The sequence below is a fragment of the Argiope bruennichi genome, chromosome 9 (genome assembly GCF_947563725.1).
Source record: "Argiope bruennichi chromosome 9, qqArgBrue1.1, whole genome shotgun sequence".
NCBI classification, from domain to species: Eukaryota; Metazoa; Arthropoda; class Arachnida; order Araneae; family Araneidae; genus Argiope; species Argiope bruennichi.
The window spans coordinates 91,857,554-91,871,381 of NC_079159.1; the positions used below are offsets into that span (position 1 = coordinate 91,857,554).

Here is a 13,828-nt window from a genome sequence, read left to right on the forward strand (position 1 = left end):
ATTTATTCTGGCTATGCTACTATATTATATACGATCTTAATTCATAAAATTGATATAAAACACAAATAATTTCAATTAAGTTAATATTATTACGGTTAATACATAAGTACTGCTAATTTAAGGCGAATTTTAATTCGGCTAGACATAGAACCACTTATGTGAAAGCTTCCAGGATCCCTTCAACTTCAAAACAAAAGCAGTTTCAATTTCTTGAATACATAACTTCTTTCTCTAGTTAACACCCATCAAACGACCGAAAATATTTTTCTTTCTCATTGCGAAGATCATATGAAAGCCTAAACCATCACTAAGATAAAAATTAATGCCACATTTTAATTGTTAAAATAAATTGTTTTTTTTCGAGTCGAAAATTCAATAAGCATATAATTATCAAAATAACATTGGCATTAACTTGAAACGTTTATAGTCGTTCAACGTAATCACTAAAATTGAGTGGAAGTCCTAAAATACTCGCGACACTAGTTATTCTGTGACACATGAAAAAAATTCGCTCAGAGGAGCAGATTCTAGCTCGTAAAATACATTTCTGACAAATTTGAATAGGTCAAACACTCTGAAATTAATTTTTATTATTAGAAAAAAATTGGAAGACAACTATTTTTCGAAATGCAGAACTGATAGCCGAAATAATAAACACTCAATACAGAAAAATACAAAACATTTTATTCATCAAAATATACACAAGACTATCATTACGAAAGTTTAGGTCATAAGATTTATACATATCACATAGTAAAATAGAAGATACACTATCGAATATATGGTATGATATAAATTAATAAGTCATGCAGATAACTGAATACAAGATGAGTATTTTTTTTTTTAAGTTTGCATTAATAAAATCTTAACAGGATAATTTAAAAACTAAATAATGGTTTGTTAAAATTCTTAACTTTCATTTTTATCATGCTCGTAACAAAGAGACGCCATTAACACAATTTAGGAATAAACAGCAGTAAAATTTCCATTATCTTTCATTTACTTATAAATTAAAATTAAAATTAAAATAGGATAGATCATTTAAAAAAAATTCATACATTCTATTGCAATTTTATAGTACTCGAAAGACCAACATCCCTATTTTCAATACTCTTGTAGCGTATATTTACTATTAAAAAATGCGAGTAGTATTTATGCGAAACGCTTACTTTTAAAGACAAAATTCGTTAAAAGTAATAAATCTAAAACCATAATTCAATTTAAAATTAATATTAGTTTAAATTGATACTGTTTTTTACATTCTATACAAAGATTAAAATATTCGACAAAACCAATTGTTTAAAAAATACATACAGATTTCACACTAATTTTTGATTGAAAACAAAAAGAAAATCAAAATGCATTAGCATCCAAGATGATCAGCTAATATATTTAACTCAAAATTCCATTACTAAATCAGTTTAAGATAATAGAATTAAAAACTAGCTTGACCATTATTTCTAATTCATATCTTGATGCATGGCTGTGGAACAGAAAAGTTTCAGACAGAACAGATTTTCTCAACAAAAAATTATTGCACACTTATTTCATCTAAAAATATTGCTCCTGATATTTTAGATTTGATAATGTACAAAGGAACCGACACAGAATCTAGTTGTTGTTTCTCATATCTTTCACTTCGGCAGGAAGTTTAACAACAATACCATCCATCTCTTTAGTAAGTTCAATACAACAACCTAGTCGGGACCTAAAAAACAAATTGACAAATTTTTTTTATGATAAATAACACATACTGTAAAAACATTAAAATTTGAGATTAAATATTCCTAGAGGGTGCCTCTAAAAGACGTTTTAAAACGAAATACTATTAAATAGAAATTTAAGAATAAATGACTTTTTGAAGCAATACTACGGCTATTTTCAGACGGACCACTTTCGAGTGCTGGTCAAATGACAAGGCACCTACCTTTTTCCAAACTTCCGCACCATACTATTGGGAGGTCGTTTAGGCCCGACGTCTTTAACCTGTATCAAACCCTATTAAATGACGGATATTAGGTTTAATATAGTTTCGAGCCTGGAACCCTCCGTTCTGCAGACCGGATTTAATGCCGGTCTGCAGAGTCGGCCGTTTAATGCCGCCCAGATTTACAGACGGTAGTAAACAATTACGTACAGGATGATCCTTAAAGAATTTTTAAGCTCTTTAAATATAAAATGACGTATCGTGTAGCAGGGAAATAATGTGTGCCTACAGTAAAGTGACTGCTGAATTTATAGAGAGGAAACTTAGCGGGAAAAAAGTTCCAAAAAAATAATTAAAATAAAGAAATCTGTATGCTCTACTATAATGAAAACCAATAAAAAAAAAAGGTTCATGGAATTATCTGCGAAATTAGCGGTATACTTACGATTAAAATTATGAACTTTCGGCAACTTGGAAAAAGCTGCCTAAAATTGAAAAATATATTTTCTGGTACCTCCCTCCCCCACTTCCAAGGGCGTTTTACAATTTATTATTATTCACTTTCTTCGTTGCTTAAATTTCATTTCATCGTTGTTTACTTATCGAAAAAAGTATGATAATACCTACCGAATAATACATTTTTAGTTTAAGGCTAACCCTTTTTCAAATCAAGTTCATAATTTTAGTTGCAAACATCTCTGCCAATTTTGTAGAAAATTCCATGACATTTTTTCCTGTGGTTTTTATTATGACATAGCGTACATTTAACTGAACTCTTTGGCCAATATCATCTATTTTTTAATATTTTTTTTTTTTGTAATTTTCCTTTTTTGCCGCTAGGGACGCTGTAAACCTCTCCATAAATTCAGTAATCACTTCACTGTAAGTATACGTCACTTCCCGGCTATGCGAGAGGAGGCCGCTTTGAATTTAAAGGACTTAAAAAGGACTTGCCCGATCGCCTTGTATCTTGATTCGTTTATCCCAATCCACCACTAGATGGCCCACTCATTCAGAATCAAAATTTAAATATAATCAATTGGTAATTAAGTTCTCAAAATATTAAAATATGTTACCGACATTGGGAACACACAACTTGAGGACTCGTGTAATGAGTGAAACATCGATCACAAAATTATGCCATCAGAAGCAGCAAAGCAAATCTTACGTATCAGTGAGGCATGGCGAGAGGTCCAGTGTATCGTCCTCTTCATCCGAAGGTTTGCCGAGTTTTTGGAAGTCATCTTTCGAAAGAATCACGTGGCAAGTTGAGCAACTAATGGTTCCATCACAAGCACCTGTCAAGAAGCAACAAACATTTATCAAAATGAGACATAGCAAACAAAAATATTAACTTCCTGGGATATAATTAATACTTTCTCCATAAAAAATTTGATCGAAATATTCAGAGCAATCTTGAAAGTAAAAACTTAGTCACAGATTCATTAAAAAAAACAAGCTAATTTTCAAGTCAAAACTCTCCGGATGGAAACAAAGATTGATAAGTGACTCACTAAATTTTGATTGTATAACACACAATCATTTTTGACCACATATTATAGGCAACATCTTAACACAGAAATATAAGAAAAAAGGTGTAGCTTGGGTAAATACCGCCTGAAGCAAAATATAATTTTTCGCCCCTCAAACGTTACGAGTAGTTTAGCAAGTATAAATAGCACTTGAGCCATATCACTTTTTACTCCTTCAATATTCCTCATTTTCAAAGGGGCAAAAATGCACTAGTGTTTTGAACTATGACGCCTCCTTGCTGTCATTTGATATACTACTAAAGCTTAACTCTCAACAGTCCACTGTCCAGTGCCACATGACATAAAATTCATAATTTAGTTTTCCTAAAAGTGATACATTTTTCCCTTTATTCAAATTCACTTATTTTATAAATTATTATTATTATTATTACCAGCACTAATAAAATCAATAGAAAGCCAATGGCTAATGTAATATGTTTCGCTCTCAGAGGAATGCAAATGTAAGGTATGGGGGGAAAAAAACATCGATTCTTGTGGCATTTAATTTAATCCAGAATATTGTAGCCTCAATTAGCTTTAATTATATTGACTTCCCATTTTAAAGCAACACTATGGTTATTTTGGGACGGACCTCGTAATTTTGAATCGCGATCGAGACGACAAGGACGACACATGAGCTAGCACCCCTTCTCCAAACTTACGCACCACACCAGTGGGAGAACATTTAGCTCCGACAGATTAAAGGTGCACCAAACTCGCTTAGATAATGTTCTTCGACGAAATCGGGTATCGAATCTGGGACCCATCGACTGCCTGTAGTCTCGGTTGTGATCCTTAGAATAAAAAAAAATTCTAAATTCTAGGGGGTGTACAAATTAAATTTATGCGCTATTTGCATTTCAAAAAAGAATCTTTATTCACATGATACTTCAATTTATTCTGTGTAATGGCACTTAATATTTCTAGTTTGAAATCCCAACGATATTTCTTGTGTTCTGTCCATAAAGTTAATAATACAATTGATTGCGATAACATATTAAGCACTGCACATTTTACGGTACCAGCTAGAATGCTTAGAATGAATAGCTTATTTGAGAAAGTATTTGATAAATATACAAATATGAATACATTCTCATTATATAAATTTAAGAGATATTCAAGTTTTCTTAAGATAGACATTTTTTTTTTAAGAGTCCTTCGATGTTTTTAAAAATCAAATGTCAACAAGTTTTATATCTCAAATGCGAATTAAATTCTTTTTTTAAACTGAATATTTTAGTTTTTGCATCATACATTTCTCTAATGTTTTTAAGGGGCAGTATTCATGGTTTTTGCCGATATTAACAGCTTCCGGCGACTAGCTCGTTCGTCCAGAATACCGATTCTTTTTCTCATTGTTAAATTATTAATAAGGATCCGTTTTATTAAAAATTTACTAATTTAATACGGCTGAAGCGTGAATTAAAGAAAAAGCAGCGAATTAAAAGAATGTCACGTTCATTTTATAGTGCCAAAATTAAAATTTTAACATTGAATAGACGAATTTTGATTTAAAATAATGCATGAACATATCTTGTATTAATATTTGTTTCAAACTTGGCTTGTTGCCACTACACTGAAATAAAAAAAAATGATTTGAAAAAAATATTCAATTGAATCAAAGCAGAAAAGCAAAAGTAAATTATCTGCACCGATCACGTGATACTTTATTAGTATGATAAGCAGAATAACTTAAGAGTGAAAAAAGTGATAAAAATCCGAAATGGGTGTTGCAATATGATATAATTGACCACATGCGCAAACGAGAAAAATGAGATATTGGGCGAGAATAATTATACAGATTACAATGTAAGGAAATTAAGATTTTCGCCAGTATTAACATGACAAAACAATGAATTTCATAACCCGTTAGTTTTTTTTTTTTTTTTTTTTTTAAGGCCATGGGCAACTACCTTGTCAAAATGAGCAAAATATTCATGTCCACTTGCTGGTTTTTCCCTCTGCAGTTTCTTGACAAAGTGGAAATCGTCTCATTGGGAATTCAAGGTCAAACAATGTGCAAGGTTATATATATCTTTGAAGAGGAAATAATTTTTACTGAAGTGCAATTTTATGTGTATTTATCTTGATTTCAATTAAATGATCGTTTTAACCAGAGGAAGCGTTTTATGCTAGGCATTCTCATATGCTTTAGCAAGAAGGCGATTTTAATTTTAGCTTTAATGTATTTCGAACCTCTTTCCTTTAATCGAATGGATTGATTGTCTTCACATCATTGAATTATGATGTCAAGATAATATATCAAATTTCATTTTCCTTGCTGATTGCGTTCAAGTTATGTACTTACATACACGAAAAACAGACAGTAGGAAGTTAATTTTTAATTGAAAAAATCCTATAGTTCGGTGGTAAGATCCATTAGCTAAATTTCATAACATTCATTGCCTAAATTTCATTCTAAATACAGATGGGCAAATGGTCAACCCGTAGTTGGATTTGACCTAAAATTTGACAAGAATCTACCCTATGGATGATAAATCTGTGTACCAGATAAACAGACAGAGGTACAGAATGTGTTTTTGCAAAACTGTTTTTCGAACTACGGGAGATCTATAAAACGTGGAGATTTGGCAAAACCTCGAGTTCGAATTTTTGATGATTACTATATATTTTTCTCTATATTGTGTACACGCCATTTAAAGGACTTCAAACAATAAATTTCACGGTTAACTTCAATAACAATTGTGTCATATCTCGCAAATGAGAATCAGAAATAAAATCATTTTTTCCAGTTATCGATCGGCAATCGAAAAAGTGCAGCCAGATCAGATAATATTTGCGATGCAATTCTTACATCAAACACGCCAACTTATCAGATTGCACCAGTTTTAATTTTGCGTTGCGCTCAAAGAGAAAATTAGAGTACCATATCCTGGAAAGTCTGGGTTGTCTTGACCAATCACTTCTTGTATCGTGTGACCGACTTTCCCTTTCCTTTTCAGCTGGGTGCCGTCGTGTCTCTCGAAAGTGATGGCCACCCTGAAAAAAAAAATATGTATAACAAATAATAGTTTAATGTTTTTATTATGTTCTAAAATATTTGTATGGCAATTTTAATAATATTCTTAATTTAAATTTTTTAATGTTATTAAAATTGCTATATTCTTAATTTTTAAATTAATGTTATTTGATGTATGGAGGAACTTGTCTAATTCGAACCTAGTTTGCCAATAATAATTCTATTTATCAAAAATTTTAATCTAAAATTGAGTACAGCAAGAGGGGAAAAAATGGACCATTTTTAAACTAAAATGAGATTAATAGCCTTAAATATTTAATAGTTACAAGTAATTTAATAAAAATGCACATAAAGGTTTTCAATAAGTAATTCTAGTAAATAAAGCACAGCACTTCGAACATAATAAAATAAAATTTTTAAAATATTTAATCTTCACATAGTTTAAAAAGCGAGAAATTTTTTGTTGCATTTTTTCATCGACAACATGTAGAAGCAGATAAGACCCAAACGAAAGAAAGGCTTGAAAAATAAACAGCATTGTTCTAGTTTAGCTATATTAACGCCCCGTTTTGAAACAAAACGAAGGTTATTTTGGGACAAGATTCAATTTTGAACCATGATCAGACGATAAAGATGATAGCCGAACTAGAACTCTTTCCCAAATTTTCATACCACACTAGTGGGGAGACATTTGGCACTAACGAATTTAACATATATCATACCCTCTGATACAATGATTTCTGTTATTTTAAATCTAGAACCCTCCAGCCCGAAGCTGAGACATTACCACCAAGCCATCACGGCCTCTAATTGACACAAACAAGCAAAGAAATAAATATTTTAATTAATAAAAAGTAAAAATATCGAAAAAGTAAGCCATCAGCAGCATTCTTCTCGCCAATTTCTCATGTACTTGCATAATATGAGCCATTTTTTTTTATTATTAGCTTCGTCATTTAATCAAGAAAGCCGAATATGCAATTTGAAACAGTGCCCATAGACCAGTGCAGTTCGCATTTACACACAGAACCAACAATTGTAGCATAAAAACCGCATACTAAGAATTATTCTAATTTATCACAAATCAGAAAAAAAAACCCCAATACAGATGGTCAGCTTTTTGATGGATTTGATTAAATTGTTTTATTGAAGTCTGCAAATTATGGGGATAAAACTATGCCAAATTTCATTCATCTATTATACGTTTCTATACTAAATTATTAAGCATTAAAATAATATTTTATCAGGCATAATCGCCCTTCCACCCATTAGTTTTATTACGTTCATTTAGTGGTTATAATATTTATAAAATTAACATCGACTTCAATAATATTGAATACAAATGTAAATACCAGGTAGTTTGGAGTCAACGGATAAATAAAAAATACAATCAATCACCAAGCACTTTCCCTGACGAGTCATTATCATTACGAGAATAACAAAAAGAGAAAAAAAAAAGGACTCGATTAACGAGCGATGTTTCGCAGAAGTATCGAGGAGACATTGTAACGTTACAAGATAGACTGGCCTGTATCAGTCTGTACTGAGCACCTATTTGAAGAGAACCTATATTTCTATAGAGGTTTCGGTCGTATAAAGTTATAATAGTTATTGAAAGGAGATGCAGCAATTGTGACCCATAAAGGTTCAGTAAAGTTATCAGATAAAGCAATCGATCAATAAAGCCAATAATTTTAATAAAAATGGAGGTTAACTGTTTCACTGTAATATTTATATGGTCAGACATCTTGATTAGCGACTTGTATTGTTGACATCCTTGGCGAAATAAGGGGCACACTAAACTAGGATTAAACCAGAAATACTGGGACTATTTTGGAACGGGCCTCATAATGTCGAACTCCCATCAGATGACAAAGATACAGGAGATGACATTCTCCTCTCCAAAATTTACGCATCACACCAACGGAAGGCCATTTGGCCTATAAGGTCAGATTTAGCGAGGAACAGGCCCACATACACGACGTTTTTTTTTTAGTAGAACCGGATTTCGAACCCAGAACCTACGCTCCCGAGGCTTTACCACTAAGCCTTGTACTACTAGACTCTGCTAAAGTAATTTGAGAAGCATCGCCCAAATAAAGCAGTTGTGAACACTACAAATTCATTCTATTTTCCAATTCAATTTCCTAATCTCATCTAATTTCATCTGCATCTAATTTCCGCCAAATTTTGAACAGCAGTCAAAGACAAATGTCTTTAGACAACTTCCTTAGTAAATATAAAAGATGCATAATAAATTACATTATAAATCTGGTTATTTCTTTTCGAAATGGAACGCACCATCCTATTTTAAAAGAATTCTTATACAGACTTTTTTCGCTAAATGACTATTTCGCATTACGAATAAGATTCAAGAACGAATTCTGCTCGTTAAGAAAGAATCCAATGTGCATTTTCATGACGTTATAAAATATAACCAAAAGTAAGTCATTAACATGTAAAAATGACAAACTAAATTGGAAATATTTTACAAGAGAGGCCTCATAGGAAGCTATTTCAATTCTTCACTGGGATAGAAGTGCAAAATAAAGAATATTTCTTTCACTATACTTATGAACAGTGCCATTATTTACTGTACTGTGAATAGTGTTAAGTGGAATAGGAACCAGATCATAATCCGATTCCTATTCCACTCAAGACTATCTTGGAGGGGGGGGGGGTAGCAAACATAACTGACATCCGGAGGCATGACATTTTTTCGCTCCTTTAAAATATTTCATTTAAAACAATACATACTATGTTTTGTCCTGTTGGCTTCTAAGACTAGGTCATCATATATCACTTTGCCATTCCTAGTCACTACATTATTGGTTGTGTAGCTACACAAATTGTATACTTGCGTAATACGATGCAAGAAAACCGGAAGAACAATATTCAAGCTGGCTTCATGCAATTTCTGGCATGTAACTTTAGAAATTGACTCCAAAAACACATATTTTACGCCATCTTTACCGTCAACTAACATAAAATTAAATATCTTTTCAATCGTAACTTATTATTGCTCTGTTTTCTTTCATTATTTCCCATAATCCTTTAAAAATAATTAGTAATAAACCCAGTAAATTACAATATATAAAAATACAGTAAGCTTCAAAAGTATCTGATCTAATGTGGCAGAAAAGCAAGCTGGATTACAAAAAAAGCGAAATAGGATTGGCCGAGTTAATTATATGTAACCTTACAATGCACAACTTTACTTTTATTTTTACAAATGCAATTTTTTTGCATTTATTATATAAGTTATAATATTATGTAAGTGTTCTGAATAGCCGCATATAATTTTTAAAAATTTTCGTCAAATTTTTAAAAAATTAAAAATTTTCCAAATGATCACATTATGAATGAACCAATATCCCAATTGACACAAATCGCAAAAATTCTGCAATAAAAATAAAAAGTCCCTTTTTACCAACATTTACACAATACAAAAAAAAAAAATGATAGTATTTTTAAAGTTAGAACTATTCATACAACGGCCATCTTGGTATTTTTCCAAGTTGAAATCTAATTTAGTGCCGCTATTGCCATATACCAGACTTTTCCACAAATGTTTATCAAAAGGCATTTAAAAAGGATTTCTAAACATTCATCGTTGCCCTTTAGAACAGTCATATGAAGCTTATAAATGGAAATAATGTTTGGCCAAATGGCTAAACGAAGCACTTTAGGGTTAAGTCCCATTTGAAAGTAATATGAGGTCTATTTTGGGAACGGACCTCATAATTTTGAACCCACAGCAGATGACTATCCCTCCCCCCCCCCCTACTAACTTTCGCGCCAGATCTGCGGGTGGATATCTGAGCCCGTCAGTTTTGATCTGTACCAAAGCAACAAACTTTTCATTTTCGGATTCGAAAAAAAAGATGAAAGGAGTAAGCGTTTACATTTAGCCATAGGTCGAACTCAAATTACCGTGGAATTAGGAGACATAATAATCATGTATCTTTCTGCGTACCACCCCTTTCCGAAGTACAATCGTCGAAAACTGCTAACTTTCCCCAAAACATTCTAGCATACTCCCCAATAAAAGCATCTGCTCTCTCCTGCATAAAAATTAATGCCACAATATCGTGAAAGCACGAGCACTCCGATTTTTATTTTCAGAGTCGCACACAAGTGAGTTTTGTGCTTTATAGTACAGTGAGGCAGTATGGGTTTTGGATATTTTTTCGTCCGACTGAAACAAAAAGCAGAAGTAGAAAACTACAATTTTAGTAGCAAGATCCGATATCAAATTCCATTAAACTATGTTATTAGTTTTTAAGTTGTCGCATTTGCGTGTATGAGAAAGTACCGACTAAGCGGTATCTGGTTCAAAATCTAATAAGAATTACAATTTAGATACTGCACCTGAAATCAAAATTTCGATCAGCTAGTTCTTTGCATTTAATAATTATGGTGCTCATTTGTATTCTAATATATGGATTTTCAGTAAATGGATTTCATTCAAAATTTGATAGAAATCTAGAAGTTAGATGTTAAAATCACATACCAAATTTCATCAGTCTAGCTCAAAGCGTTTATGAGTTATGAATTCAATTCCAAACGAGTTTTCAGACTAAATGAGGTCTGAAAAGAAGGTCTCAAAATTTCAGGTCCAACTTTTTTTTCCGCCCATAATTTCTCAGTATATTTAAGGTATATATGAAAAGGAAAATGCATGCAATACTTTCTGTAATAAATACAATGCATTTTTTTTTTAAAGATATTGGAAGAAAAACCGGAAATGCATTGTTATATATTTTCTTTGCCTGAACTTATTTGTAATTCGGAACAGATATACTATTCTATTTTCACTTAACAACGACGAATGTTTCTATTAGTTTAATTCATTTCCTGATATGATATAATGAAATACTGCACTACAGAGAATAAACATCAATTCAATGAATGAATTAAGGAATTAGTCTAATTTAAAACTTTTTAATATAGTTTCCTCTGGTTCTTTGACTTTTAAAAACATTTGATTAACTTCTCTAATACGGATTAATTTGTTAATTGGAAGTAAAAACGAAAATAATTTTTTTAAATTCCAAATTGCTTTTGGTGATAAAATAGTCTGTACATCGTTTCTTCTAAAAGAATTATTTTTGAAGCCCTTTTTTTCACACGAGATTTTTACTGCTGTGAAAATGTATTCAATAAAAAATATAAAAACGTATAAAATAACTATTATTTCACTTTTTTTTAAAAAAGTGAATACGAGAAAAAAATTGTTTATTTTAAAGTAATATCGAACAATTATATTTCAATAACAGTATAATGCTTTAAAATTTTTTTAATTATTAAAATGTTTAACTATACTTTCTTAAAATTATTATTTTTAATAATTCATTATAATTTCATATTGATGAAACTATAATGAATTATTAAAATTAAATTACTATTTATAGTTTAAAAACTGTTTTCTAAAGTACTCATTTTTATATTCAGTTTTTCCTGGAAAGAAATTTGGATAGAAGGAATTTTTTTACCCTGTACCAGTTAGCTTAACTAAATTTCATTGAGTTTTAATGTTATCTAATTCAGTTTTATACTTATAGTTAAATCGTATAATTTAGTTCTTAAATTGAGAACTAAAATGGATGATAGTAATTACTGTATCCAATTCAATATATCATTTTCTTTATTAAAAAAAAATGATATTTAAACACTCAAATATAAAGCACGTGAAACTATGCACTGTTTTTCGACGTCGCTATTAAAACACTTTTTATACTGAAAAAAAAAAATAGTCTCAAAATAAAATATTTCATCAGTTCGAAAATATTAAAATTAAGAATTAATAAAATTTTCCATTTCGTCACTGCAATTAATATATTTATTTATTCCCTGAAGGAAAACGCCTACCCTACAGAAGCAATCATTTATACAAGCACACGAACAAAAGCAGCAAAATTTCGAACTCACCATTGATTGCCGTCTTCGCTATAAAACCTAAATTTATTAATATTTAAACTAGCTTTAAAACTCGTCCGTAGAGGTAAGCTCTTCATTTGGCTGTATGAAGCCGACGTCTGTAGCATTAGTCTTCCATAAGAACGGTTTAGAAGTCCACGACATAAATTTCTAACTGCCGAAAAAGACATTTTTATTTGCTTTCCTAATGAAATTCCAATATATGAAGTCACAACACAAATTTCACTTTCATATTACGAATACTTCACAGAACTAAGATAGAACAGAGCTGAACTTATGTATGTTTACGCTTTCGATTGAAGCATGTGCTTATCGACTAGAATCGTTCTAAATGCAAGTGCGCATGACTAGGCTTTATTTGGCGACGGAAAATGTTGGCGAATTTTCATACGTCATAACCCATCGCCGTTGGCAATCGAGCCGTTTCTTATTTACTAAATACAGCGTTTATTAAAGGTTCATTTCTAGCTTAAACATATTCGATTTTCTTCTCCGTATAGCATCTTAATGGCTATGTACAATATTTTTCACCTACAATGTTTGCTTCTGAGAAAAATGGTTGTTTGGAATTCTAGCAATTAAACATATGAAATTATGACCAAATTGGCTGCATCCATAAAATGAGAAGGATGCAATGTATCAAAATTAAATTTATTTCAAATTTCCTTTAGTCTTGTTACTAAGTTAACGATAGGGAAACTATAAAATGTAAAGTAATTAGGCGATTAAATTTAATAACAGAAAAATGTTGATAATATTTATTAAATGTCGTTTAGTATTCGTTCTATTATACATTATTGAAGTAATAAAATCTCTTCTACTACTTAGGCCTAATATTTTATTTTTTGCAAATTTTAAACAACTGAAACACTTTTATGATTGCTATAAATCTGTTTCCTGTGAAGTAAATCATTGATATTGGGTAAGAGTATAAAAGACATCGAAGAATTAAAAGAACAGATACTAAAAACAAAATTAAGAAGAAAAAAAAAACGAACTTTAATTCTGTTCTAAAAGTTTTTACATCAATATGAGATTCATCTGCATAGTTCTTTTTTAATTCCTTATGTTCACATTATCTTTCAAACAAAATAATGAATAAAATATGTTTTAAATAAATAGAAAAAAGAGCGGGATTAAAACAAAAAAAGGAAGCCAACAAACTTTTTTTTCCCCTGCTGCGGCGATAAAAAGAAAAAAGAGAAGGACTTCTAAATGAAAGAATTGCTCTAGGGTTGTTATTTCATTTTATTTTTCTACGTCATTGAGTGTTAAACTGAGGTTATTGTTTCCTACTTGATATCTTAAATCTTATCTCTATCATAAAGATATTGCTGATCATTTTTGTTATTGGTAGGGTTATTTATTTATTTTCTTCCTTTTTTCCCACAACTTTTCTTTGATAAAATTCATTACATTTCCTAAAGTGGTCGTTATTTACTTTTAATT

At 30.8% G+C, this 13,828-nt stretch overlaps 1 protein-coding gene across 1 annotated transcript; it reads right to left on the bottom strand.

The window, feature by feature from the left end:
- Positions 1 to 716: 716 nt before the first annotated feature.
- On the bottom strand, positions 717 to 12,700 carry LOC129984779 (adrenodoxin-like). Its single transcript, XM_056094736.1, has 4 exons — positions 12,371 to 12,700; positions 6,347 to 6,459; positions 3,096 to 3,225; positions 717 to 1,708 (listed from the first exon to the last, which is right to left on the bottom strand). Exons 1-4 carry the CDS (start codon positions 12,547 to 12,549, stop codon positions 1,612 to 1,614), a joined length of 519 nt encoding a protein of 172 aa, XP_055950711.1. The 5' UTR covers positions 12,550 to 12,700; the 3' UTR covers positions 717 to 1,611.
- Positions 12,701 to 13,828: the final 1,128 nt, after the last annotated feature.

What these genes read in the sequence shown, in the direction of transcription:
- LOC129984779 (XM_056094736.1), bottom strand. Translation starts at nt 12,549, where the DNA reads ATGTCTTTTTCGGCAGTTAGAAATTTATGTCGTGGACTTCTAAACCGT. An exon ending in CCCAGACTTTCCAGGATATG is followed by an intron (nt 3,226 to 6,346) that starts GTACTCTAATTT and finishes GCTTCTTGACAG; the next exon opens with GTGCTTGTGATGGAACCATT. An exon ending in TCGCCATGCCTCACTGATAC is followed by an intron (nt 1,709 to 3,095) that starts GTAAGATTTGCT and finishes TTTGTTTTTTAG; the next exon opens with GTCCCGACTAGGTTGTTGTA.